Below are 25,722 nucleotides of genomic sequence, written 5' to 3'. Positions count from 1 at the left end.
AAGCATTGAGAGAGTGAGACTGAGCTCTYGGGGTCAGTTTTTGTGTGAGAAACCACACAGCAACGCAAAAGAATAATTCATATCTATATATTTAGAATTCTTCCCAGCTCTAGAGATCTGAACTTGATAAAACACGTTGAAGCCCCAGTGAAATGTGACTCAGATTTCTAGGTATGTCTTTTCAGGAAGGTGGGATGWGCAGATGCATGGTTGKRACCCRGKTGTTWAATGAGAAGGTGCCACATTTCTGGYTGCACAAGMCTTTGAGTTTTTGGGGCTCTGTAGCTGCAGAGCTGCAGCAGAAATGTGTGCTGAGGTTGAAGGTGGCCCGTGGTGGGTTGGCCCATGCCCACAGGTGCCCTGTGGCTGCTGCAGGCTCATTCTGCCCCTCGGTGTTTTCCACYGTGGGTGCTCCCGTGTCGGATGTGACTAAGGCCATACGTGACCTGTGCCTTACTGCCTGAGAGCAGCTCTTGGCATCCTATGAAGCCCAGCAGGGCCTCTGTGACCAGGCGAGGGTGAAATTGCTGTCATCGTGTTCCCCACTGGATTTTCAGTCCTTAGGAGAGGTGCCAAAACCTCTTCTGATGTTTCTGATGCCTCCCTCCCTTCCCTTCCTGCCCATCCTCTTGGTTTGTGAGTTTTGTAACCATCACTGCTCTCACCCTTTGCTCCAGATCATCAGATATTTGCAGTGCTGAGGGCGGAAATACTGAGAGTTGAATCTTGAGAGCTGAGCCAAGAAAGCAGCACCTCTGCCACGGGCAGATTTGGGCACGTGGAGAGAGCATGAGCAGCTTCCAAGAGGCCACAGCAGCTCCATGTAGAGCTGGGAGAGGAACATGAGTTGCAGTGTCGTGTCTGGAGTCCCCCWGTGGGAGGATGTCGGGATAGTCTGGAGTTTTTGGTGACTGAGGTTTCCTTTCTGGGGCAATAATTGTTCTTGGCCACATAATTTCAGTTTGTTACTCACCTGTGGTTTGTTCTACAGGCCTATTTCCTTTCTCTATGGTGTCACAGTTATCTTCAGCAGAAGCTAAGAAATAACTAAAGGTGAGATTAGATACCTAAACGTCAGTTTAGATTAGATACACGGAACAAATCCTTCCCTGTGAGGATGGKRRGMCCTGGCACAGGGTRCCCAGAGAAGCTGYGGCTGYCCCTGGATCCCTKKSAGTGCCCAAGGCAGRGTTGGATGGGGYTTGGAGYACCYTGGRATRGTGAAAAGTGTCCCTGCCCAYGAYAGGGGRTGGCACTGGATGGGCTTTGAGGTCCCTGCCCACCAAGACCCCCTGTCTTCCTTTGAATTCTGTGTCTGCCTGAGGTTTGTACCAAAAACAAAGAGGGGTTGGTGTCACCCTCTCTAAACTGGGAGAACAGAACACCCCAAGCTGTGGGGAGATGGAGAGGGAGTGTCTGGAAACGAGTCMAGAAGCTTTAACAGATCACATTTAGCTAGAGCAGCGTTAGATGTATGTAAAATAYATTGCTAACTGTGTTAAACTAAGAAAATAAGCAATCAAGTTCATAGAATTGCAAAACTCAAGATGAAAGGACTTGTGTGGCAGTTATTCTCCTCTTGCAGGACGGTTCCTTGTGTGCAGTCTGTAATGATTGAGGAGCTCCTGGGCAGTGACAGAGCTGCTGTCAGAGCTGGGAAAGGCAGGACACTCCTGCTCCTTCCTGAGCACACTCAGCCCTGAGAGCTGAACTCGTGCTGCTCTCAGCCCGTGCCTCTGTCCTGCAGGAAGCCACRTTTATTCTCTTTTTAGCTGCCTGCACGGGATGCCCATATTCCATCTGAATTAACACTTCCCATTTGGGCCGTGCTGCTGCTCCCTGAGGTGACCTGTGCCATGCTCAGAGCTCAGCGTGGCACAGCTCCCTGGGGCTGGGCCAGCCTTCAACGTGCTGGCCAAAATTCCCTGTTCCCTGCAGCTTGTTTGCCTCATGCACTCGTGTCTCATTTGGTGCCTGCCATCTCCCCAGGCTCTCAGACTTTTACTACTTTCCAAGTTTCTTTCTTCAGCTCTGTGTTTCAAACCCCTCTTTTCCCTATCTCTGTCTTTTCTCCCCAGCGCTCGGAGTTGTTCAGGTTGTCTTGTCTCTTGTTCTTATTTGGTTCATTAATTCTTGCTGATGAATGTAAAACCTGGGTTATTAACTGCCACTAGCACCAGGTACCAGCAGGAAAAAAAACCTCCTTGTACTCCATGCTGTACAAACATGGAATAAGGGAAGTTCTTGCCCTGAAGTCTTGAACTAATTTTCTTCTGTTAACAGCTCATTAAGAGAAATCTTCCTGCACATCTTTTTATGGAAAATAACACCTCATGAGGCAGCTGAGAGCCCCCTTTTACTGATTTTTTTTTTTACAGTTCATCTTAATTTTTATTCATGTCATAACATTTATTGATAAATTACTTGAACGTGCTGCTTTCATGTTTCCTAATTAAACAAATAGAGTGTACTTTTACTAATGTGTAATCCTGCAGTGATCATGTTTTCCAGGAGAGGCTGTTTTATCATTCCAAATCTCTCCCAGTGGATAGGTGTGCTGCTCTGCAGCCCCACAGCAGTTTCTCACTATTTTTTCTCAGTACTGCACTGGGAACATGAAGAGAAGGGAGACAAGAGGCAGAATAATGGTTTCTCTTCACTTGTTTGTCTCTGAAGGATTGATGTTCCCACATTATTTGCAGTTTCCARGAGCAGCTTTAAGCTGTTTGTCCTTTGGGCTGGAAACGTTCCTGAGCTTTTCAGCTCAGTGGGTTCTTCATGGARGGGCTCTTGTGCTCCTCCTGCAGCTCCCAGGGGTGGCTGAGGGCTGGGAAGTGTCARAAAAAGTCTCAAACCAAAGAAGATCCCGAAACTGAGAGTTTTTCCAACTCTGTGACCTTTGCTGTGTGTTMAAATGAGAGAGCAGCCAGGTTTTGGTGTCACTTTGTCATCTCCTGGAAGTGGGGGCGAGTCCTTGGTGCCTCACYGTAGTTGGGTCAGACATCACTTTATTGACAGACATTTTCCAGTTTAAGAAAAAAAAAATAATAGGATGTTTAATTTGAGAGCCAGACATTGGGAAAACAGTGTTTGTGACCAGTTAAAAACTTGAGACAAGTTAAACTCCTGAGACAGAGGAAACTGTTTCCACTTGTCCTTAACTGGGATTCTAGGATTTCACCGAGGTAAATTGTTCCAGRGTAGATATTTCCCTCAACAGTTGGTTCCTGTGGAAATTTCAYACCATTGAACAGTCATTCAATTTTTCACTTCATTTTCCTTTGAAATTCCTAATGTTCACTTTCCCTGGTGTGATCCTGTTGCAGGTGTCTGGTTTTAAATGAGTGTTGGATATTTATATTGATTGTCTTCCSTATTTTTATATAAATTATTCTTCAAAATACTGTGTATTTTGTGTAATACTCCCATGCATTTCCCCATTCACACTTGCATTACTATAAAAGCTCAAATCTGTTCATAATTGTCCAGCTTTGTGCATTCACATGGAGCTTTTTTTGTTCCTGCATTTAATTTAATTTCCAAAAGACGTTAAAGAGATTTCAGTGATGGAAGTGCTTAAATGGTTTTAATCAGGCTTTGATGTGCACAAATCATTAAAGCGAGGAGGATGAAGAGATAAAGAGTCCACAATTCCCTTTGTATGGTTGGGCTGCAGAGGAACTCGTGGAGGAGGAAGTGTGAAGGAAATCCCAAAGGTGCAGGAGCAGCGACGGGACAAGGGAAAATGGCCTCAAGCTGTGCCAGGGGAGGGGAAAAATTGGGAAAAATCCTTCCTGGAAAAGGTTATCCAACCTTCCACAGCTGCCCTTCCATCCCTGGAGGGGTTTGAGATGTTTGTGTGGCACCTGGGGACGTGGGGCAGTGGTGACCTTGACAGTGCTGGGGAATGGTTGGAAACTTGGAGGGCTCTTCCAGCCTAAACAATTCCATAATTCTGGTTTTCCCATAGGGAAAGGGAACAGCAAACCAAAAAAAAGCTRCACCAAAATGGGAATTGAGTTTTTGTGATGTTGTGCGTTTCGTGGGCAGAGGAGTAACCAGAGTTTCTGTGGAAGAAAAATAATTTGAGAGATCTGCCAACGTAACTTTCTGGTGTTGCATTACAATTAACATAAGCATTTCCTTATTTCAAGATAATTTTAAAATTGTTTGGTCAAAATACAGATTTGAAAACATGAGCCATTAAGATGGAAATTTCAGAAAAATTTAATGTGGGAAACTGGTTGAAACTTAAGGGAGGAACGTGTTGTAAGTTTAGCAAGTTATCCTGTGCTTTGGCATAAATAAAATTAATTGAACGGAAATTACTGTGAGTAAAAAATGCTTGATTTTACAAAGATTTTGTAATATTATTGCATTCCTGTAACTTTAAGTGGCCTTRAAGCACAAAGATTGTCCAAGAGGAGATAAAATGGATTGATGTACTGATTTTTTTCCTCTCCTGAGGACTTTTATGTTCTGTGTGGTCCTCTATGGAGCAGAACTTGCTGAGGGTTTGTTTATGTGTTTTGAGGAGGTTTTTGTGTTTTGGGGTGGGGTGTTCTGTGTGTTTGACATTTCCCATTAAACCTTCCAGTTCACCTCTGACTTACTGGTGTGGAGCTGCTGGAATCCACCCTGGCTGAGGGTGAAAAGCACTGTGGCCTCTTGGAAAATTGATTTAAATTGCCTGGTGAAGTTTGAGATTYCTATTTCATTTAAATTAATTAATTTAGATTTAATTTTAGCCTTCTGATGCCGATAGGACAAATTAGCATCATTTTATAGGATTGATTTGCCATGGTGGAARCTGGTGTTTGGTGTAAACCAGCCTTTAAAAGATAAAGGGTGAAAAGGTTTTTCCTGGAGCAGTTGCTYGTACTGAAAGAGCTCCACTAATTATATTTAATGAGCAAAAAACACAAGTAAGGACTTTGCACTGTGACACATTCTCAGCCAATAATTACCAGAAATATGTTTTAATAGGAGAGAGTTTTAACAAGTAGTCTTCAGCTTAAATTTGTGGATTACTAAYAGCCTCCTAAAAACCGACTTTCTTCAGGATTTTTCTTGTTTTTTTCTTCAGCTTTCTTTTTTTTTTTTTTTGTTGGTGGAAAAAGTTACATTATTTCCTGGCCACGTGAAGCAAGGTCCTTTGACATTCAAAGATGTTTTTGTTTGTTTTTTCCTATTTACTCAGAGGAACGTCAAATCCATCCAGTCACGATTTGCTGACAGACTGGATGGTCAGAAATGGGTGTGGTTTAATCTCCAYTGCTATTTCAGAGTATGAAATTTGGATCTCATTAGCTGCTCTAATAGCCTGATTCCTTGCTATACAATTTATTTCAATGCATTATTCAAYGTTTAAAAAATTATGATGTGTGACTTGGAATATAAATAGTGAGTCATACCTTAAAAAAATTCATTTGAGCTTGTGCTTAGTAGAATTCCATGAATTGAACCCCCTAAGGAGTGTCCAGCAGTGCCTCTGGATTGTCCAGCACAGAGTTAGCAGTGGGAAGCACTTCTCACCATGTGCCACTTGGAATTTCTGTGGAATTTCTGTGSCACTTGGAAGTGTTTTGGGCTCTTCCAGAGATGTTTCCAGGCTCCAGCTCTCTGTGAAGTGGCCTCTTGCATGAAAGGTTTTGAAACTCARTTGAATTTGGACACAGCTTTTGCAATGGTTCTTGGGTTTGTCATTAACCTYGTGCCACAAAAAGCTGAACTTCTTTTTCTGGTGGCAAAACTCCCTGAGTCGCACTGTTTGGAAGTGAAATGTGGTGTTAGAATTCTGTGTTTTGCAATTTCATGTCTTTTGGTTTAAGGCCACATCCAGAAAATTGTAACATTTGTGAGAACTTCGGGGGAAAAAACTCAAACATCATCATTATGGGAAAATATGATGTCATTTTTATTAAAATAACATTTATCAACTGTTTTCCTGAAGTAAAAGATACTGCATTAAATGCCCTGATACTCAGTGGGAGGAAATATTAATGTTTTTCTCACATTGCTCAGGGGGATTATAAAGTACAGGTGGCATTCAGTAGGTAGGATGAAAGGTGAAAACTTTCCAACTTTTTAAGCAGTGTTTGTTTGGAAGCACAGCACATCAAAGCTGTGGCTTTCCTGCTGCATTTCAGCTTCTCTCTGTAGATAGTTCTGGGCCCTTCCTCTCGCTTCCAAATTTTTTTGCTTTGTCTGCAAATCTTAAATGCTCCTTTTTCCAGAGTTTTACCTGCTTTGAGCTCTCATCTTCAGTGTATTTAAATTCAAAAAGAAAGTTTGAAGGTATGAGAAAGCATCCCAGGTCTTGRAGCTGTCACATTCTGACAGAAAATKTTAGACAGGTAGGAAATGATGCTGAGTTTGGTAAACCCTGTGCATACAAGTTAGGGCTGAAAACTCGGAGTGAAAATTCTTATTCTTACTTTTCTGGTTCTCCAAATTATGGATTTTGTGGATTGTGTAAAACAATCCTGGAACTTCCAGCGGGGAGCACTGGAACTGTGAGAATTCAAGCCATCGCTTTTGAAGAGATATTGATGATGCTACTTTGGTGATAATTTAGAAAACACGTTGGTGCTGACCTGCATCCATTTTGGGGTTTTGGTGCTGCCCCTGCAGGTGTTCTGGGAACAGCCTGGACTCACATTTCCCCTTTGTCATCTCAGCTGTTCCATGGCTCACCCCGAGTGTTTCCCGTGGTTCTGAGGAGAGTTAAACCATGCAATGATGAAGTTTTTCGTTCTGGTTGCTTGCTGAGCTGCTCTCCAGCATCCTCCTGCTCTTCCTCCATCCCTCGTAACCCCACTGCAGAATTGGTTGTCTCAGCCCTGCTGTTCTGTCAGCGAGTGATGCTCACAGTGGGTGAGCTGTGGTCATGATGGAAGTCCAAGATAAATGTCTTGTGAGACAGTGCAGACAGATGATCTACTGAGCCTGGAGGAAGTGACAGTTAAACCAAGGTAAAACATCTGAGCAACTTTTTCTCTCCTTTCTGTTTGTGTAGTTGAGATGGGAGAAGGATGTAAACCTTGAATGTGATTTTCCCTTTTGCSTTTTCACTCCTGGTTTTGATGGGACCTCATTAAAACCTTGTCTGCTGTTGCAAATCTTACACAGAGCAGATTTATCAGAGAATTTCTGTCAAGTGAATCCTTTCTTAATCCTGGTGCCACAGAGTTCATAGCACTCAAATGTAATGATGTCTTTTATGAAAGTAAATTAATGTGAGGAAGTCAGAATGATAATAGCCAGATTAATGTTAGATGTCTGAATAACTATTGCTTAATAAAATCTAAATGCCATTTGTCTTGGCTTCAAAGTTTAAGCAGATGAACATGTAGGCACAGGAATTGGGTTATTAAGTTTCTGCCCAATTAAAGGGCAGAAATTTGTTGGGAAGCTGTATTGGAATATGCTTTGGTTAGCCTGTGTGGACATGAAAGGAGTGCTTGTAAAAATGCTGAGTTTGTGATGGTCCATCTTTGCTCAGGGGAAAYRAAAGATTCTCCCWGCAAAGGAGAGTGGAGAGGATGGGGAGGATGGCCTTGGTTGTGTGGAGATGGAATTGGGCTGAAGCTGGTTGAGAAAAGATTGAAGTGAGAAAGAAAAGGGTGCTCCTGATGGATGTCTGAGCTGGAGCTCAGCCTGCACTGCTGCCCTGGTGCTCTCCTCGGTGTGGGATRTGGGGGCTCGAGCTGCAGATGCTGTTAAACAGAATGTCACTGCCTGCTTCAGAAAGTCCCCTGTTCCTCAGAGCAGTTTTGGTATTGCAGGATGRAGCAAATAGAAATGCAAAGGCTTGGGAAGGCAAAGCTGAAATTCAGCTTTGCTGAGCAGTGGCAGCAGCTTCACTTCCCTCTCGTGGCTCRGGTTGGTTCTTGTGGCAGGAGTTTGCTGAGGCTCCTGTGCCTTATCCAACCTCAGATCCTGACCTGGCGTGGGGGTAGGTGCAGAAAATGACCTTTTTCATGGGTTATGGCTTTGTTGTATCATGGTGTCAGTCCCTGAGATCCTTCTCAGGGTCAGGAACAGCACTGTGGGGTCACTGTGGGGTTTGTGGTGTCTCCTGGGATGGAGCCTGGGGAGAGAGGGACAGTGGATGGAGGAGTGACCCTCCCTCTGTCCCTGTCCATGGAGCTGTGCTGTCACTCCCTGGGTTTTCCTGCTCCTCTGCAGTTCCTGAAGATACAGGGCAGAAAGGAGGGACTGATGTCCTTGAGCATCTCTGCTTTCTGCAAATGAAAAGGGTTCATTTCTGTGTTCATCAGGAGGGGGTATGAGATGTTTTCCCTCCCATGTGATACTTCTGTGCAAAAATGAGACATTTAAAATGTGTGGTTGTGCATTTTCTAAGGTCCCTTAAGTGAATTACATCAAACAAGTCTTGCAAATTCTTGGATATAAACAATTTTAGGCTGTAGAATAACTAAAATATGGCCTTAATAGTGTTTTTAAATGAGCTGTGTTGCAAGGGCTGAAGTTGGAAATGTCCTCCTTRACTTGGCTTCTAAAATCCAGTTGCTGGATGTTCACTTTTTCTTTCGTTCTTTAASTGTGCCTTGGTGGGAGGAGTGGAAYTGGGTGATTTTTAAAGTCCCTTCCAACCCAAACCCCATTTCACCCTTGCTTCTGTGTGCAGAATCTCATGTATGATGCACCCAGTTCTCATCTGAACTTGTTAAATGAAATGTTACACTTACAGAACCTCTTTCTGAAGGATCCCCGGGTGCTTTTCCAGTGGTTAATGTTGAGTTACAAATGATGGCTGTAATTCTTTTCCCCACCATGGCTGTGTTTTGGCTTCTCAGGTGGAAGATGCTGCCTGATGCTCGGGTAACCTGATCTTGGAGGGATGAAGGGGACTCTGGCAGCTCAAACCCAGGAGCAGGATGTGATATTTGCAGCATCACTWGAKTGAGAYRCTGGAATTGGGGCTGTKCTCCCCCAGCCAGTGCTGTGGATTRCTCTCAGCTAACGGTGGGGAAGGATTTGTGCTGCTTTGTCTGGGGAGCAGCACAAGCCCAGGCACATCGTGCTCGGTGGGGATTTCTGGGTGCTCCAGAGCTGAGTGGGAAGGAGAAGTGCCTGCAGCAAACTGCTGGCTCTGCCCTCCCTGGGAGTTCTTGTCAAACATTAACCAGACCTAGGCCAAGTCACTTTTTTATTATTTTTATTTAAAGCTCTCCCACYCTCAGTATGTACAAAGGTGTTCCCAGACAGCTCTTGGGGCACTTTATGTTTTCCCTATTGAGTGTGCAGCAGGAATTCCTGATGTCAAGGGTGGGATAGAAACATTTGTGTTTGTATTGCAGGAATGAGGAACATTTATGTTTCAGTCGGTGGTGAATCACTGATTTATATTTTTATCATTTTACTGAWACAATCGTATTTGAATTGTATTCCAAAGAGCTCTAATGAAACCTTGGAAAGAGGGAGATGGAGCTGTGGAAAAGTTCATTCTCATCAAAATACCTGATGGAGATGATGGCTCAAGCTTTCCTGTGTTCACCTGTGCAGCCTCACCCTATACTGAGGGTATACTGAGTTATTTGGTGTGAATTTTGGAATCCTGGTGGTATCACCAACCTTTCCTTTGGTGGAGCAGATCCCACATGCAGCAGGGCTACCCCAAACCAAATCCCTCTCCCTTGGCACAGAGCCTTTGTGTCAGAAGGTGAGGGACAGAAACAGAGAACTTCATGCTTTTGAGAAGTTGTTTTTATTTCTCTGTCTGGACATATATAAATATTATTTGAATTCTGTGTAAACTCTTGCTTTTAGTTTTGTTCCTTATTTCAGTTACAAAACTTTGAAGATGACTCTGCTGATCTCTGTTTGCACCATCATTTTTATCCTTTAAACTTGTCCCAGAGAATCGTCCTGTTTGGGCTTCTTTGGTCAAAGCTGTTCTGTTTTAGTAGGAAATGTTATATTTTTTTCTGCATTTTTCTTCTTCACCATCACATAGAAACTGGAAGTTAAGGCTGTATGTAGACTTCTATAAGTAACTCTTGGTGATACCAGGTCGTGTTCCTCTTTGTGTGTTGGTGGATTTGTGTTAATTTTGTTGTTGCAGGGCAATTATTTTTCAATATCTCCCTTTTTAAACAGCTCTTCTGGGAGTGCATTTGTATTAAAAGCTGACAGAATTTCATTTTAGGCTTCTGCACAGGATTTTAGGGCAGGATTTGTGGTGATGCCATACGTGATGCCCAAGCAGGGAGAAATGTCCTGTGCCAGCTCCTGAGATGGTAAAGAGAATATTTGAAATAATTCCCAGGCATCTTTGGGTGCAGCATTAAGGCAGCTTCAAGTATATTTTAAACTGCTTCCTGAAAACATCATTCCTGAATAGAGCAGGTTTTCCAGCTCTTCTTCCTCTTCCTTGTAAGAAAAACGGATGAAATAGTGGGAGCTGTGTGCCCCTGCAGCTGGGTGTGCTGGGATCCTGCRTGTTCCCTCTGAGCGTGTTTATCCTTCATGGCCAAATGTTGTTGAACAAAATTGGTGTTTCCTCGCAGCCAATTAACCAATTAACTGTTTGATTCGTCTTGCTTATAAATCCAATTGAGATTGAGGAAGCCCTGCAGTTACGTGAGGATGTCTTGAAGGAAGTGGAGGTGTTGTAAASAGGCTTTGAAGAGGCACTGATGGCTGGTGAGGTGTGTGGGGTGGGATCCCTCTGGATGGGCTGTTGGGAGAGGGTTTTTGGGACCAACCTTCACCTTTGATGGTTTTGCCTTMCGGTGTCTGGGAAGATGAAGAGATGGAGCTGGTGGTGAACTGGAGCCAGACCTGGCTGCCTGATGTGGTTCAGGGGGTGAGAAGGGTTTGGCCAAGGTCCTCTTTCTTTTAACAGCTTTGCCAAGAAAACTCAGGCAGTGTGGGTGTGCTGGTTGGGCTTTTATTTTTAGTCTGGAGTTGTGGTCCAAAAGTCCCAGAGCTGGGATGTGCCCCCTTCCCAGAGGTGAGGAATGGGAGGTGGGAAATGGAAGAAAGAGAAGGCAGCACCAACTCTGCCATTTCATACCACAGGTTACACTTCCAAGGTGATGATGGCTTGAGAGAGCTCAAAGCCATGCCCTGGTTGGGTGAGGGATGAACAGAAATACCTGCTGGGATTTAGGAAGAGGTGGGAAGGGGAAATGGAGATGGTGTGTGTGGTCTGGGTGATTGGGTGACACTCGGTGAGTTGATGTTCTCTGTGTGCCTGGAGCAGCAGCTGATGGTGTTCAGGAAYACACACAGAGGGAGGTTGGGTCAGAAGCCTCTGTGAATTCCCTGCTGGATTTCCTGCTTGCTTTCAACTCTTCCTGTTGAGCTGGAGCAGAGGCGTGAGATGGGAAGGGTTGGCTGTGCTGGGAAGGCACARACACAGGGACTGAGCAAAGTGCAGTGGGTCACCGTGAGTGACTCAAACCATGGAGGGTTCAACTTCCCAAAAATGGAAACACTCTGCTGTGCTTTAGGCCTGTTTTCTGATTTTTTTTTTTAATATTATTTTTGAACTTCTCTTTTCCCAGCTGTAGAAACTAAGAGGACTTTGGTCCTTTCTGCAGGGACATTGCCTGGCTCTGCTCCTCCTTTACACTTTAGCTCAGGCCTCCTGGGAAAAAGGGAATTTTAGCAGGATCATCTTGGTAGCAGCAGGTACAAGGCACCACATTCTTCATTGGCCAGGGAGGGAGCAGAGGTGCTGTCCTTGTTCCCARAGGGTGGGAGCAGGACACTTCAGTGGGTATTAAAGATTTGGTACAACTACAAATGGTCTGAAAATGTAATTTCTGCAGTTTCCTACCTGCTGCAGTTAATTACTGGTGATGTTGATCAGCAGATCATCTGCCTTTCAAAGCACCTCTCCTTGCTTTTCCTGAGCATGGGAACATTTCCCTCCTGGTTGTCTCGTGGTTGTGGAAGATGTGGGTTTGAGTGGGAAGTTGTCTGAAGTATCAAGCTGAGGAAGCCCCACAACTTCCTCTATTTACGCATTTAATGCTGGTGTAATTTGAATGGTCTCGTACTCTGGCACTTAAAATAGCTCTGTGTGGAGATTGGATGATTAGATACAAACAAGTTTAACTTGAATCACAGTCAAACTATTTGCTCTAATAAAACATGTAAAAGAGTTAAAAAAACCTAAACCAAATCGCCACACAGTCAAGGTGACTCCCCRTGAGGGTGTTCATCATTTACTGTATTACAAAAGGCTGGGGAGGAGTGGTTGAAAGTGTCATTATCTGGTGTCTTTCTGATGACTAATTTTACATTGACCTGGGCAGGTACAGCCAGATCAGCTCTGGGTTTGCACCAGCTCAGATCTCAAGTGAATCTTTGCTGTAATGTTCCTTTTGTGTGGCAGTGTTGGCACAAATGCTGCTTTTCCTGCAGTCCTAGAGTTACAGGAAATGTTGATACAATTTGAAAATATGCTGCTTGTCTCTGTAAAAAATAGTGAAGGTCTATGTTAATATTTACTCTCTATTTGAAAAATATAGAAGTAAAATTAATTGTTARGATTATAATATTCTGGATATGTAGCTGCATGTAATTCCTGATTTCAGTGGATTAGTGGGAATGAACCACCCAAAACCAGAGCATTTCTATTCCCTGCCTCAAAATTTAAATGCCATGGACTCAGACTGTTCCAGTTGGCTTTAACCGATCAGTGTCTGTAATTAAATCTGATATTTATCTGTGTTGAAATCCTACATGTATAACAAATTGAGCTGCAGTCTGAAGAATGAGCTTTTTAAGCCTCAAACTTAAAAAAACTAATTTCTCATCAATGCCAGAATGATCCCAGGAGTTTGCTGGCCCCATTCCAGAGCACAGGTCCCTCTCTCAGCCTTGATGGTCACCTGTGGTTACATGAGTTCAGCAGATTCCAGGAGAACTGGAGAAAAAAACGATTTTTCAGAGAAAATTTGTGTTGTTGTGTTCATGGGTTTGGTATCAGCATAGAGCTGGCTTATGCCAGTGCTTATACCTTGTTTGCAAGGCAGAAAAATACAACAAACCTGGTGCCTTAAAAAACATCAAAGGTCTAAACTTCCAGCCTGGATTCAATCTGGTTTGGGCAGGCTCTGAGATTTCACTGCGTTCAGAGGAATGGACAAAGTGAAGCCAAATGGGTAAGAAATGTAAGAGGCTAAAGTGTTACTGAGGTGAAAATAATCTTATTTTAAAACCTGAGTGATGGGTTGAAGTTTTCTTGTTGAGAATGTAATAGCTGGGTTTGCACAGCTTTCAGAGTCATGCTCTAGCAAGTAATTTATTATTTTTAATTATCAGMCAGCTGTCTAAAGACATGAAATAATGATTTTCTAAGCAGCCAACATTTTCATTTTAGGCTGCAAATTACATGGTAGAACATCAGTTTCTTTCCTGGAAGGACCTAGTGTGCTTTTTGCAAATCAGTAAAGAACATTTCTAAATCTCCTGATACAGAGTTTAGCACATGTGAGTCCTCTCCCAACCCAAACCACCCTGGGATTCAATGTTAGAGGAGTTAGTGGCACCTTATTTATCTGGCACCTTATTTATCATCTGGTTTTGTTCAGTCCTTTATGTGCCAGTGCTGGGTCAAGCTCAGGGGGAATCTTTTCCAGTTTTTTTGTGTGTGTGTTTTGCAAGAATTTGACGTATTTCTGTTAACACAAGCAGCAAGACCAAACTGCAAAGTGAAATTGGTTCAGAAGGGGGATTGGCAGGTTTTTCATCTGCATTTTTGCAGTAGGAGGATATGGTCTGAGGCAAAAGGTRCAATATTGCCAGAACTTCTCTGAAATTACTGCTTTGAGTAGAAATGCCTTTTGGGAGTCAGGGAGGGAGAGAGACCTGGAAACCACATCAAAGCTTGAGGTTAGAATATGTTGGAGAATGGGTGCCAAAAAAAGGTATGTCAGCACCAAAAATAACCCTCATCTAAGGAGAAGTCAAGGACTGAATGGGTGGGGGGATGGCAGAACATCTGGGAGATGTGGGGGAGAAAAGGTATTTTAGAAATGAATGGGAGATGTTGAGCGTGGGCTGGAACCGTGATGATTCGAGCGGCTGAAATGGTTTCAAATAGTTACTTGCCTGAGGACTTGGTGAATTTTTTTAATTCTTTTTTTTTTTTTTAATTGCTGCATGAAGTTTCCCTGTTAGAAGCCAACTGTGGATGGAGGTTTACAGCCCTTTGGAGGGGACTGAAATTGGACAGTTTGGAGGAGTGGTGGATCTCGAGAGGGTTCTTAATAGGGTCATTCCATGGCCAAACAGGGCCAGGGGCTGCCTGGGGGCACTCTCATCTTTTCCCTGGGCACTCTCATCCCTCCTGTCCCCCTCTGTGATCAGGACTGATTTTTTTGCTCGTAGCAACATGAACCGTGAAGACCGGAATGTGCTGCGTATGAAAGAAAGGGAAAGGCGAAATCAAGAAATTCAGCAGGGTGACGAAGCCTTCCCACCCAACTCTCCTCTCTTTGCTGAACCATACAAAGTGGTGAGTTCCTGGGAAAAATGCAGGWTTTCTAACAGAAATCATGTGCAGATTAATTTTTGAGATTTATTTTTATTTGTGTTCTTGTTAGACAGAAAGCTCTTATGGCAATGAAGTGTTTAAGCAGGGCTTGAAAATAAAGCAGGACAGTCCCAGCTCCAGGGATGTCACAGCAGTCAGGGGTGCAGGAGATTCATAGTTTGGTATTTCTTGGCAGATTTAGAGTGCTTGGAAGGAGGAGAAACTTTGTAGGGAATGAGAAAAGGGAAATAAAACCATCAAGTTTTTTCCTTCCTTCACCTTCTATACGGTGACTCAACACAATTAAACTGTCTGYGGTGTGATGCCAAATTGCCATTTTTGGGGTGCTTTAGCTTGTTGCTAAACTTTCTAACCTTTCACCAATGTAATCCAGACCTGGATAAGTTCAGGAAGACGATGTTTAAACAGGAATGTTTAATTTGAAATGCTGGCATGTTTGATATGACAGAATAATCAGCTCTAACTAGTACTCCAATAGTTTGTGTCTGATTTTTTAGTTTCTTTTGAAGGAATTGATTCTGTTTGTGATCTTGCACAGCTTTAAGCCTGTGCTGGGTTTCCTTCCAGGCAGCTTTGCTGAACAGAACTGGAAAAAATAACCTAATTCTGRAATAACTAATAAAATATTATTTAAGATGTTAATTACGTAGTTCAAAACTCACTTTGAAAGCAAACCCTTCCCTTAGTGCAATTTCAGCTGGTTTGCAAGAAGTGAAATATGACTGAAAAGTCTTCCTGCAGGAGGGAAGTTGAGAAATACTGGTGATTTTTTTCATTATTTCTGTCCTCCCATCACTTTCTTATGCCTGATAACCAAATTCCACTCCATGTATGAAGTTAAGTGGAACTGGTTGGATGCATGGGGGAAGATCCRGGATCCAGATTTGGAGAACAAGATGGTTCTAGAAGAAAGAACCCTTTTAACTGTGTGCAGCACACATTGTGCCAATATAAATACCAATTAAAAATGACTTACGGGGGTGAGGTTAAGTTGATTTTATTTTASTGCTAATTAAAACCTTTTGGGACTGATGCATTCTGTATTAGAGAAATAATAGTCTGTAAGGTGACAGGAGGCATCTGCAAGTTTGAAACTTGCATCCAGCTCAGCAGTGCATTATTTGATTATTGCTGTTTCAGCTGTTCCTACTGCTGAATTTTTATTACATTTTAGGGAGTTAAATACGTATTATTACATATTTTGATTACATTTTAGGGGGTTAAATCGCTGTTATAAGAATTGTTAAATCTAAAATTCAGAATTGGAAAGGGTGTCAAAGAAAGAGGCAGATTCTAGCTTAACCCTGAAATTCACATTAACCACTGTAGTTATCTGCGAGTGGAGTTGGGATTGGTTTTAAATTCTGATTTTTCTTGTTGTCCCAGACCAGCAAAGAAGACAAGCTGTCGAGCCGCATCCAGAGCATGCTCGGGAACTATGATGAGATGACGGATCTGATCGGGGACCGGCCGCTGCAGAAGATCGTCGCCATTCCCAAACCCTCCGTTCCCGCTGCGCCCGATGACAAACCCGGCCCCGGCTTCTTCGGCGAGCAGCGGCACAGCTCGGGCTCTCACCAGAGCAGCAAATGGACCCCGGTGGGGCCGGCGCCCAGCACCTCGGCCCAGTCRCAGAAGCGCTCGGCGGGGCTGGGGGGCCACGGGCAGCGCTCGGGGGGCGGCGGCGCGGCCGGAGCGGGGCCCCGGCACGAACGCGACTCCTACGGCGGCGGCCGCAAGAAGGGCCAGCACGGCTCCGAGCACTCCAAGGGCCGTTCAGCCAGCCCCGCCAAACCCCCCGCCGTGTCCTCGCTGAGCTCCGGCCACTCCAGGGCCCACGGCGGCGAGCACCACGGCAAAGAGCACGCGCGCTCCAAATCGCCCCGCGACCCCGAGCCCAGCTGGGACTCTCCCTCCCGCGTGCCCTTCGCCAGCGGGCAGCACTCGAACCAATCCTTCCCCCCCTCGCTCATGTCCAAGTCCAGTTCAATGTTACAGAAACCCACTGCCTACGTCAGGCCRATGGATGGGCAGGAATCCATGGAACCAAAGCTATCCTCGGAACACTACAGCAGCCAGAGCCACGGCGGCGGCGTCAACGAGCTGAAGCCCAGCAGCAAAGCGCACCTGACCAAGCTGAAAATTCCTTCTCAGCCACTGGATGTAAGTTGTTGGCTGTGTCCTGCCTTCTTAAATGTGAATCCGTTTGGGCTGGGATTTTCCAGCGTCTCCAAAATCCCAATTTGCCTAACCCAAACGGAGTTTTTAGTAAACATTGTGTTTTTGTTACTCAAAGCACCTTCACATAAGCTGTATTTTCAGTGGGGGAGCATGCAAAAGTAATTATTTTTGTCTTCTGCKTCTTCCATGTGGTCCTGGGATTTTTATTAAATAAAGGCTGAGATGTTCAGAAAGGCTTACTTAACCACAAGAGGCCAATTTTCTTGGAGTATTACTGCAGTCAGGAGTTAGGGAAACAGTAGGATATCCACAAATATTTTGACAAGCTGGGTAAATACATTGTTGTTCCTGGGAGCTGAGTTGACTTAGACTTGTTGATACAATCTGCYTGTATCAGATTGTCCTTTGAAGTGAGCAGCAATTACTAGATGTTCAATTTGGTGTGAAGGTATAATAATCACAGGACTTTTATTGGTTGTGCTGGATATAAAATACTATTGGAGTAACAACTKCAAGGAGTTTGGTAATTCCCAGATCATTCAGACTCTGACTCCAGCTCACTTATAAGGGGAGTGCCTTTCTTAACAATAAAATCTCATTTAATCTCCTGTGTAACTGCCTGAATGATGATAGCCAGAGAAAATTCCTTGTCCKTGGGATTTCAGCAGATAGCAAAGTAAGATCCAGCACACAGGTAAGRAAATCAGAAATTACTTCATTTGTGAAGGCCTGCCACATCAGTGCTGATGCAGTGAATCCTGTAGTAGCTTTGCTTCTTTCTGCTCGTGGCATCCAGGGCTGCAGAAGGTTCATAGTTTGGTAATTATTGCTGTTTCTGGGATCCTCTGTAATGAGTGTTTTACTCGGGAATGCAGTTTGTCATTCCTGTGCATTCACGGCCCTGCACTTGAGTTCAGATATTATCCTGGGGCTGCTTCCAGGAAATGACTGAAAGCTGTGATTCCCTTTCCCCTCTCCACAAGTTTTTAATATCACTGACTGCTGTGTTCACTTAACTGTCAAGTGAAAAGTAAGAGATTATTATCACAGTTTTACGGATCTCATGTATTTGTTTTTCATAACTGAATGTGACTCATGCTATAAAAACATGAATCTATCTGATATTAAAATGGGTGAAAAGAGTTACCAAGGGCTGTTTGTGTCGAGGTAGAGTCCATGTGAGTCACGATAAGGACTGAAGTTTGTTTTTAACTGTTTGTAGTGCCTGGAAAGTCTGGGAGATGTTAATTTTGAGTTTTGCTTTGTAGGCATCAGCCTCTGGTGAGGTGAGCTGTGTGGATGAAATCCTCAAAGTAAGTTCTCAGTGCTCTTGTTCCCAACTTGTTTGTTGAAAATCCAACCATTCCCAAGGAGGGGAAGGGCTYTGCAGTTCTCAGAGCCTTTCCAAGTGCAGGTGGTTCCAGGAGGGTTCTCCAGGTGCTCCTCCAGCTCAGGGACACTGGTGTTGCTGTGCACATCATCTCCTGCAGATCCTCACTTCATTCCTCCTCCCTGGGAACCACAACCACCCATTTGTTCCAGCAGAATACAGTTTTTCATTCTGCTAATTTAGATTATAATCAATGCATTGCTGCCCCATGGCAGAACTTTACCTCTGTTATTTTCCTGAGTCCTTTTACCCGTCCTGTGATCCCCAGTCCTGTGTCTGCTCTCACAAAAGGACCATCAGGTCCCTCTGGAGSATTTCCAGGCTGATTTTTCCCTCTGCCCTTCAGTACTGCCCAGCCCTTGGGGATGCTCTGTGGGAATTCAAGGCACTTTGCAGCTGCAGCTGTTTGATTTTYCCCCTTTTCCTCAAACTTTACAGCTTTCCCTTTCCTAGGATCCTTCTTCCCACCCACTCTGAAAGGATCAGACTCTGATTTGTACTGCAGTTCATCTTCAGGCCAACCAAGATGATTGATTTAGGCCTTTYTGCTTGTTCTTGTGTCATAACTCTCAATTTAACATTCAGATTTACATGCAAAATCTTTGTTGCACATTGGGGAAATGAAAATTTGAACACAAAGCTTAGGGAATGGTGAACAATGAACTGAAAATGGAAAGAATCCAGATTGTAAACTGAAATCTTTGTTTTATTTTGTTAATAGCTTTTCCTTTTTGTGGTGTTGTAGGAGATGACCCACTCCTGGCCTCCTCCACTGACTGCCATCCACACACCCTGCAAAACTGAACCCTCCAAGTTCCCCTTTCCAACAAAGGTCAGTGCTGAATCAAACAGTGGATGCTGTTAAAAAATAACTCCTGTTCCAGATCAGGGTKTTGGAACTCTTAGGTTCAATTCTACATAATCTGGGTTTGTTTCACCTATTTCTTCACATCATCTGTSAGTGGTTTTAWGAAGAATGTCYTTGGTTTTCCTTTGCTTTGCACAGACAATCTGCAAAGTTATGTGTAGCATAACTTACCTTTTTAATTTTTGTATGGCAAATTCAAATCTTCAAACTTTTGAGGCTTGAAAATATCTTTGAGCCCTTTAGCTAACAGGAAAATGCTTTGCACCATTTTGTGTGCAGCCACAAGAGTTCCCCTCCACGTAGCAAAGGAACAGAGGCTGAATGGCAAATGGTGAGAAATTTAGATTGGCTTTTCTGTATAAACTGAATTTTCCTCTTAGTTTTGAAGTGCATTTATAGTTGTATAAGATTTTTTTACCTTTTCAATTACAAAAAAATTAAGCCACTTTAAGAATCACGTGTTTTGCTGAAGAAATGACTCCTTCCAAAAGATCCTCTTCCAACTCCTGTGTGCTTAAGATCTGCTGAAGGGTTTAAGCAATTAATTCCAGCCAGAAATCCACCYCTGCTGCTGTTGACAGCCCAGGGCACGTGTCCAGGGGAGCTGCTGGAGCTGACACCTCTGAGGAAGGAATTCTGCTCCCTCCCCTGGGCCAGACCTGGCAGCTCAGGGGTTTCAGGGCACTGGGATTGTTTGCCCTGAGGAGCAATTCTCAGGGTCCTGGAGAGCCATGGCCAGGTCAGACCCAGCCCCACCCAGGAATCCTCCTCTGCTTCCTGGATCTGCTGCTTACCAGTAAAAGATTCAGCTCAGCAATGGGATTTTTCTCCAGACTCAACATCTCCCTGGGATGAATTGGGGTGCTCCCCCCCTAACTTGGCACAGCTTCAGAGTGGAGAAATTGCATTGTTTGTCTTTTAAAAGTTACCTTTGCAATAATTCAGACCATGCTCTCTCTGACCTGCTGCTGTTCTAGGCACCACTCGCTGCTCTTCATTTCCTGTTTGATCCAAATTGCTCCCCRAAATAAAACATTTGAGGGAATAATTTTAAGACTTTCTCACTGAGGTTTCTGCTGTGATGTCTCCAATCCCATCCTTTCATGTGAATGCTTTGACATCACCTTCTTGCAGCCAAAGGTTCCAGTCCCTGTTGGAAAGGCACATCACAAACCTGCCTCAGGCTGCTCCAAGCTCAGGTTCTGATCCTGCCTGGGTATCCCAGAGTTGTGGGCAGTGCTGCTGTCACCAGCTCCATGTCACCTGTCCTTGTCTCACTGCATTTTGCTTCTCTCCASAATCAAAAAATGCAGAATTTACCATTCAGTTCTCAGCTTTGCTTTGGAAGGCGTACCTAGAAATAAATCCTGTTTTCTGTTTTCCTAACATTACATCAATGTTAATCTTGCAAATATTATTTTTACTCAGAGTTTGTGTGTTACATAAAACTGTCAGCCTGGAAATAATTCATACCTCTTCTTACAAAGAAAAAAATTCCACACCTTTCCTCAGCAACAAAGGTCCTTATTCCACTGCTTTGAGTACTCATTCCTGAACCTTTAGGGAGATATTCTCCCTTTGCATTTTGCCTGTGGGGCTGCTGGGATTGCTGATTTTYAGTTTCCCTGCACTTGACTGAGTTTGGAAGAGGAAGGTGTGCAGAAATCYGTGTGGCTGTGACACAGAGACCACGTAACACTGCACAGCTCTGGCAGTGTTTGAGCAGAAAAGGTGGCTTGGAGGACTTTTTGAACCTCTCAACCTGGATTGTGTTTTTTCACCCAGTTTGCAAAAAAAATCCATTTATGGCTGCACCGTGTCTTTTGACTTTTTGCCAGCTTTTTTTTTTTTATTTTGTGGCTGCACATCTTAGCCGTGGAACTCTGTCAAATTCTCTCTCTGCATCCAAAGCCTATAATTTCCTCTGCCTTCTCCCCTCTGTCATTCTTGGCAGCTGCAGCTCTGCAGAATTCCAGGGAGTTAGTGAGCCATAGGCTTGTGCAGTCTGGGCCCAGAGCAGAATCCACCAAACAAAACATAGCAGAGCTTTGCTTTAATCAAGCAGTTGTTGGAGGAAAACTCCTTCTCTCTAATGCTGTGCTGCATTTCTTGCCAGTCCTCTGCTGAAGTGTTTCACAGAGCTTGGGGTGCTTTTCCTGCTCACAGGAAATGGAGCTGCCCTTGGTGGATCRCTCGATTTTATTTGTCAGACTCTTGGGATGGGATCACTTTTCCTGTGTGCAAGGAGTGAGTAATTTGAAGGAGCCCAAACTCCTGGCTGGGGCCTCTCTGATTACTATAAATACATCTCACAGTTCCCAGGAAGTCTTTGGATCAGAAGAGAAAACTCCATGAAATTAGGTCAGGGAAAATTTTATGGATGCTATGGAAAAATGCAGATTCCTGTGCCTTGATAAAAAATRTTATCCTGTGACCTCACACTCCATAACTTCATCCGTGGCTCCCAGTCAGATACTCCAGCAATGCTCCCCACAGGCAGGGCTCTGTGATGGGAATCTGTCCAGCTGGAGAATTCCTTTCTCCAGGTTTTTTTTTTATCAGGGTTTTTGTTCCCTGCTCCAGTGTCTTCCCTGTGTAACCTCAGTCCATTATACTTTGCTTAAAAGGGTTTCCTTCCTTTCAGTTGTTTGGAATTTCTTTCTGAAGCAGACCTTTAGAAGCTGCTGGAAGTTTTTTTTTTTTTTTAGTCTCTGAGTTTCTTAAAGAAATATGGATCCAGTAGATGGCAAGGGAGTTGGAAAAAGTTGCACATTGARCCCTAACACCTCATTAAAGTGCACTTAGCTGGGAGCCTGTGCTTTGTCTCTGCAATAGGAAGTTGACTCAAGTGAGGAATTAGGCAGGTGTGTTGTGCAGAATTCCCAATCCTCRTGCTGCTGGAAGGGGTGCCAGTTCCCCATCCTGTGCTTCCCAGTGCTGTGGCTCTGGGATTGTGGAGTTTGTGATTTTTATTTCTGTTTTCACTCAATTTGTTGGCTTTGCTGAGCTGCCGGTGGCAAAAGGCAGCCAGGGATTCACACCTGCCTCCTCCTGTGCAAATGATAAAAAATGGATTTCTTTTGAAGGAAGTGTGGCTGTTGCTTTCKGCTAAAGTCACAAGACTTCTCTCCATCTTTGCTTTGCTCTTTAATTTTTTTWWAAATTGTTTTATTGTCCCTTCCTTTCAGTTAGTTAAGATCAGAGATATTTGAAACACCTCCCAAGGAAAGCTYCTTAGGAAGTTCCCATCCACAAAAYTCTTCTTTAATRCATTGTTCCATTTTTGAAATACAAAGCAGAGGGAAATTGGAAACATCTCAAGGGTGCTTTGCTGTGTAAAGCTTTTGTGTGTTTAAAAACTTCCATTCTGTAAATTGYTCTGTAAGCACTGCCTGGCACTGGCWTGGTGGGAGGGAAAACCAGATCACAGGTGTAGCAGGAAAAATGGAATTTATTGTTGAACTGTAGTTCTGCTTTGCYATTGTCACAGCATGTAGGTGAAATGTGTGTATAGAACTAGAAATTGAAAATACTGGACTCGATTTGTTTTTCTGGGGCCAGCAGTTGTCCTGGTTCTGAAATGAGGTCAGGAAGGTCCTATTTCCAAAAGGAACTGCAGCCTGGAAGGGGCTTTGCAGTGGCTCAGCAGCCTCTGTGTGTTTGTTTGTTTGTTAAAACAGTGGTTTAGGGTTTCAAAAAAATTCCTCATCTGCTGTGTCTGGGGACTCAGAATTGGGGTTTCTGGCATGGCAATCCCAAGGAGAAGGAAATTTCCTTCCTGGAGAAGGAAAACGAGGAGAAAAGAATTGGAAGGAAAATCCTTCCAACAGCAGCACAGTTTGTGTGTGTATGAGGAGCATAAACAAACATCCTGAACAGTTCCTCTCCATCCAAACAGAGCAGGAGGGGATTGCTGGAGCTCACCCAGGATTTGGGAGCTGCAGCCCTGCTGTGCACATGGCTCTTGGGAGCAGCAGGCAGTGGGTGAGGAAGAGGAGTGTGAAGATCTCCTCACCTGGGCTGCCCCAGGGCCCAGAGAAACAATCCCTTTTTTCCCTTGTTGTTATTTTTTCCCCTTCTCCAGAGATTAAATATCACCCATTAGGTAGAAGGAATACAGAATACCTTCCTTACAGCCTGGTTTTTAATATGTTAAAATTACCACTAAAAAAACCCACTTATGATCTTTTATTCCCCCAGGAATCTCAGCAGTCCAGTTTTGGCACTGGAGAGCAGAGTGAGTACATTAAATTTGCTGGAATGTGTTGAATGTTTTCGTTGCCCTTCGGTGTTCTCAGCATCTCCTAATGTGTCACGGGTTTTTAGGAAATGAGGTTTTCCAGACTGCTCACAGGATGGAGTCTGGGTTAACATTTTCTCAGCTTTCTCAAGGTTTTAGGCTATTAAACAATTGCTTGACTTTCTTTTGCATTTCCTGTTCAGATCTTGAAAGTTATCATTGAGTTGGAATGCTGCTGTGCTCTAGGAAAAAAAATGTATTTTTAATTGATCTAATTCTTACARAAAGCACATGGCAATTTCACTGTTTATTTTTACTTTGACATTTTAAAATCAGGAGAGAGAACTGATCAAGAACTTCCATCATGTGCTGAGTAATATTCTTGAGCTTGTCCCAAAATACAGTTCTGGATTTTAGACAAAAGCTTTTATTTCTTTTAACTGTGTCATTATTTAGAATAGTACTGAAATTAACACAAAACTCAGGTAAATGCCAGGTAAAATTGAATTAAATTTGTGCTGTTGCCTTCCAAAAGTCCTTCCACTCTCTCTTAAAGTGATTAAACAGCTTAAATAGTAAAAGAAGAATGGTTTATTCTTAGRTATTCACAAGCAGCTTAATGTGAACACCTGATACAGTGGGGAATTAAGGAAACAAATTCACACTTAATTCCATCATGTTAAACCACAGGCTCACGTTATAGGAGCAGCTGATCTTTAGGTGGGGAAAAGAAGAGCCAAGGTTAATTAAACCCAGAGGCAGTTTCCTGGGCCTGGCTGGATTGTCTGGAGAGCTTGGAAAAGCCTCAGTTCTTGTCTCTGTTGAGCTCCACTCAGTTATTTATCAGAATGAGAGAAAAGGGAAGGGAAAATCCCCAAACTGCAAAGCAGCTTTTATTGGGGTGTATTCCTGGTGTGAGTTGGGTTTTGGGATGTGAGTGGGGATTCTGCAGCAGTCAGAGCTCAGATGGATCTGTTCCCATATCCTGCATGTGAAAAGCAATAGCTTTGTCTTGGTATGAGCAAAATAATTTTTCACACCATTAACAACAAATTAGATGTGCATTGGTTTAGAGAGCAATGATTTAAATGATTTTCTCTATTTTCTCAGTTAAATTATTCGCTGTGTTTGGTGTCCTCTGCATTTCCTCCCTCCTCCAGCCTGGGGTGAGACTGTACCTGGTGTCACCCAGTGCTGCTCCCTCCTGTGCCTCCCATGGCCTTTCTTGATCCATCACTGAATCCCTGGGGCACCTTTGGGTGATTCCTTCTGCTGTGCCTGAGTTTTCAGCTGTGCTTCTCTTCTTTTCTTCTCCTAGAACGATACAATCCCTCATCCAAAACATCCAATGGTCATCAATCCAAATCGTAAGTGGCTGCTGAGAAAATATTTCACAGACAATAGTGGTGTTTCAAAAGATGGAGACAACAGTGTTTGCTAGAATGTGGCATTTCTTGCTCAGACACTCCAGCATCCTTCTCCTTGGCTGGCAGGAAAAGAGGATCGTGTTCCAGCAGGATTTTTTGGGACAAAAGACCAAATATTGTTCACTGGAGTGAGTGAAAAATACCCTGAGCTGCTTTTCTGCTCCCACATTTTCCTGTCWGCTGCCAGGAGAGCTGTGCAGGAGTTTGGACCTTGGAATTGGCCTGGGAATGAGAAATGTCCCATCCCATGCTGATCCCTAACAGGCCTTGCAGAGCTGTCAGCTAGAGGTTGCACAAGTTCAGGATGAGGAAAGGTTTTAAAYTGGAGGAGACAGAAAACTGGGTCTGGGATCTTGGGAGGTTTGTTCTGCTCAGTCTTTAACTCCCTGACGAACATTTTGCACACGGACCCAGCGACCTCAGACTTAAAAGTCAGTGAAAAGATTGTTCCCAAATAAAAATGCCCATAAAAATAAATGTTTGCCAGTTAATCGTAAGTTAATGAAAGCTGTAGGGTCTGAAATGTTTTTCTGGGTTACTGGCATTCCTCAGTGAGCACCTTTGGGATGCACTCACAGGGTGCAGCCTGGTGCTTCTGCTGCAGAATTGGCAARCTGGAAAAGCTCATGACCTGGGGGAAAGAAATAAAACAAAAGAAACCCCCTTCAATTCATAGAAACAGTCAGTGGCCCAAAACCCAGCAGTTTAGGARGGTGCTGAAAGGGAACTGTGCTGTTCCCAAAGCTGGGAATGGGAGCACAAGAGAGCAGCCTGGGACATCTGCTGAACTGGGGTGCATGAGAAGGAAGTTTTAAGTGATGTTAAATGTGACAATGCACCTTCAAATTTTCTTTTTTAAATGTAATTATGATCTGGTAAAGGAAACCCTTGGAAAGGAGATAAATTGTAAAATGGTAGCAGTGAGCTCCTAGAGGTTGGTGTTCAGATGATCAGTAGAGCAGCTCACTGTGAAACTCAGGAGGATCAGAATTTAATCCTGTCTCATTTTCTCTCTGCAGATGYGAACCGAACCAGACAGAGTAAGATGTTTTATTTTTATCATCAAATGTTTCCCAA

The 25,722-nt window shown here is 43.7% G+C and overlaps 1 protein-coding gene across 1 annotated transcript in view; it reads left to right on the top strand.

The window, feature by feature from the left end:
• The window catches only part of AFF4 (ALF transcription elongation factor 4), a 44,336-nt gene that overhangs the window by 2,196 nt on the left and 16,418 nt on the right, over positions 1 to 25,722 (top strand). Inside the window, exons 2-8 of the mRNA XM_057382735.1 lie at positions 14,374 to 14,500; positions 15,926 to 16,702; positions 17,989 to 18,033; positions 18,856 to 18,942; positions 23,179 to 23,215; positions 24,537 to 24,585; positions 25,665 to 25,685. Of these exons, the coding sequence (XP_057238718.1) occupies positions 14,378 to 14,500; positions 15,926 to 16,702; positions 17,989 to 18,033; positions 18,856 to 18,942; positions 23,179 to 23,215; positions 24,537 to 24,585; positions 25,665 to 25,685 (1,139 nt within the window). The 5' untranslated portion in view covers positions 14,374 to 14,377. The remainder of the gene's footprint in view (positions 1 to 14,373; positions 14,501 to 15,925; positions 16,703 to 17,988; positions 18,034 to 18,855; positions 18,943 to 23,178; positions 23,216 to 24,536; positions 24,586 to 25,664; positions 25,686 to 25,722) is intronic.

The sequence above is a fragment of the Malurus melanocephalus genome, unplaced genomic scaffold (assembly GCF_030028575.1).
Source record: "Malurus melanocephalus ecotype Western Australia unplaced genomic scaffold, MMel_1.1 scaffold_583, whole genome shotgun sequence".
NCBI lineage: Eukaryota > Metazoa > Chordata > Aves > Passeriformes > Maluridae > Malurus > Malurus melanocephalus.
The sequence above is the reverse complement of the archived record's forward strand: the minus strand, read 5'-3'. Positions and strand labels throughout refer to the sequence as shown.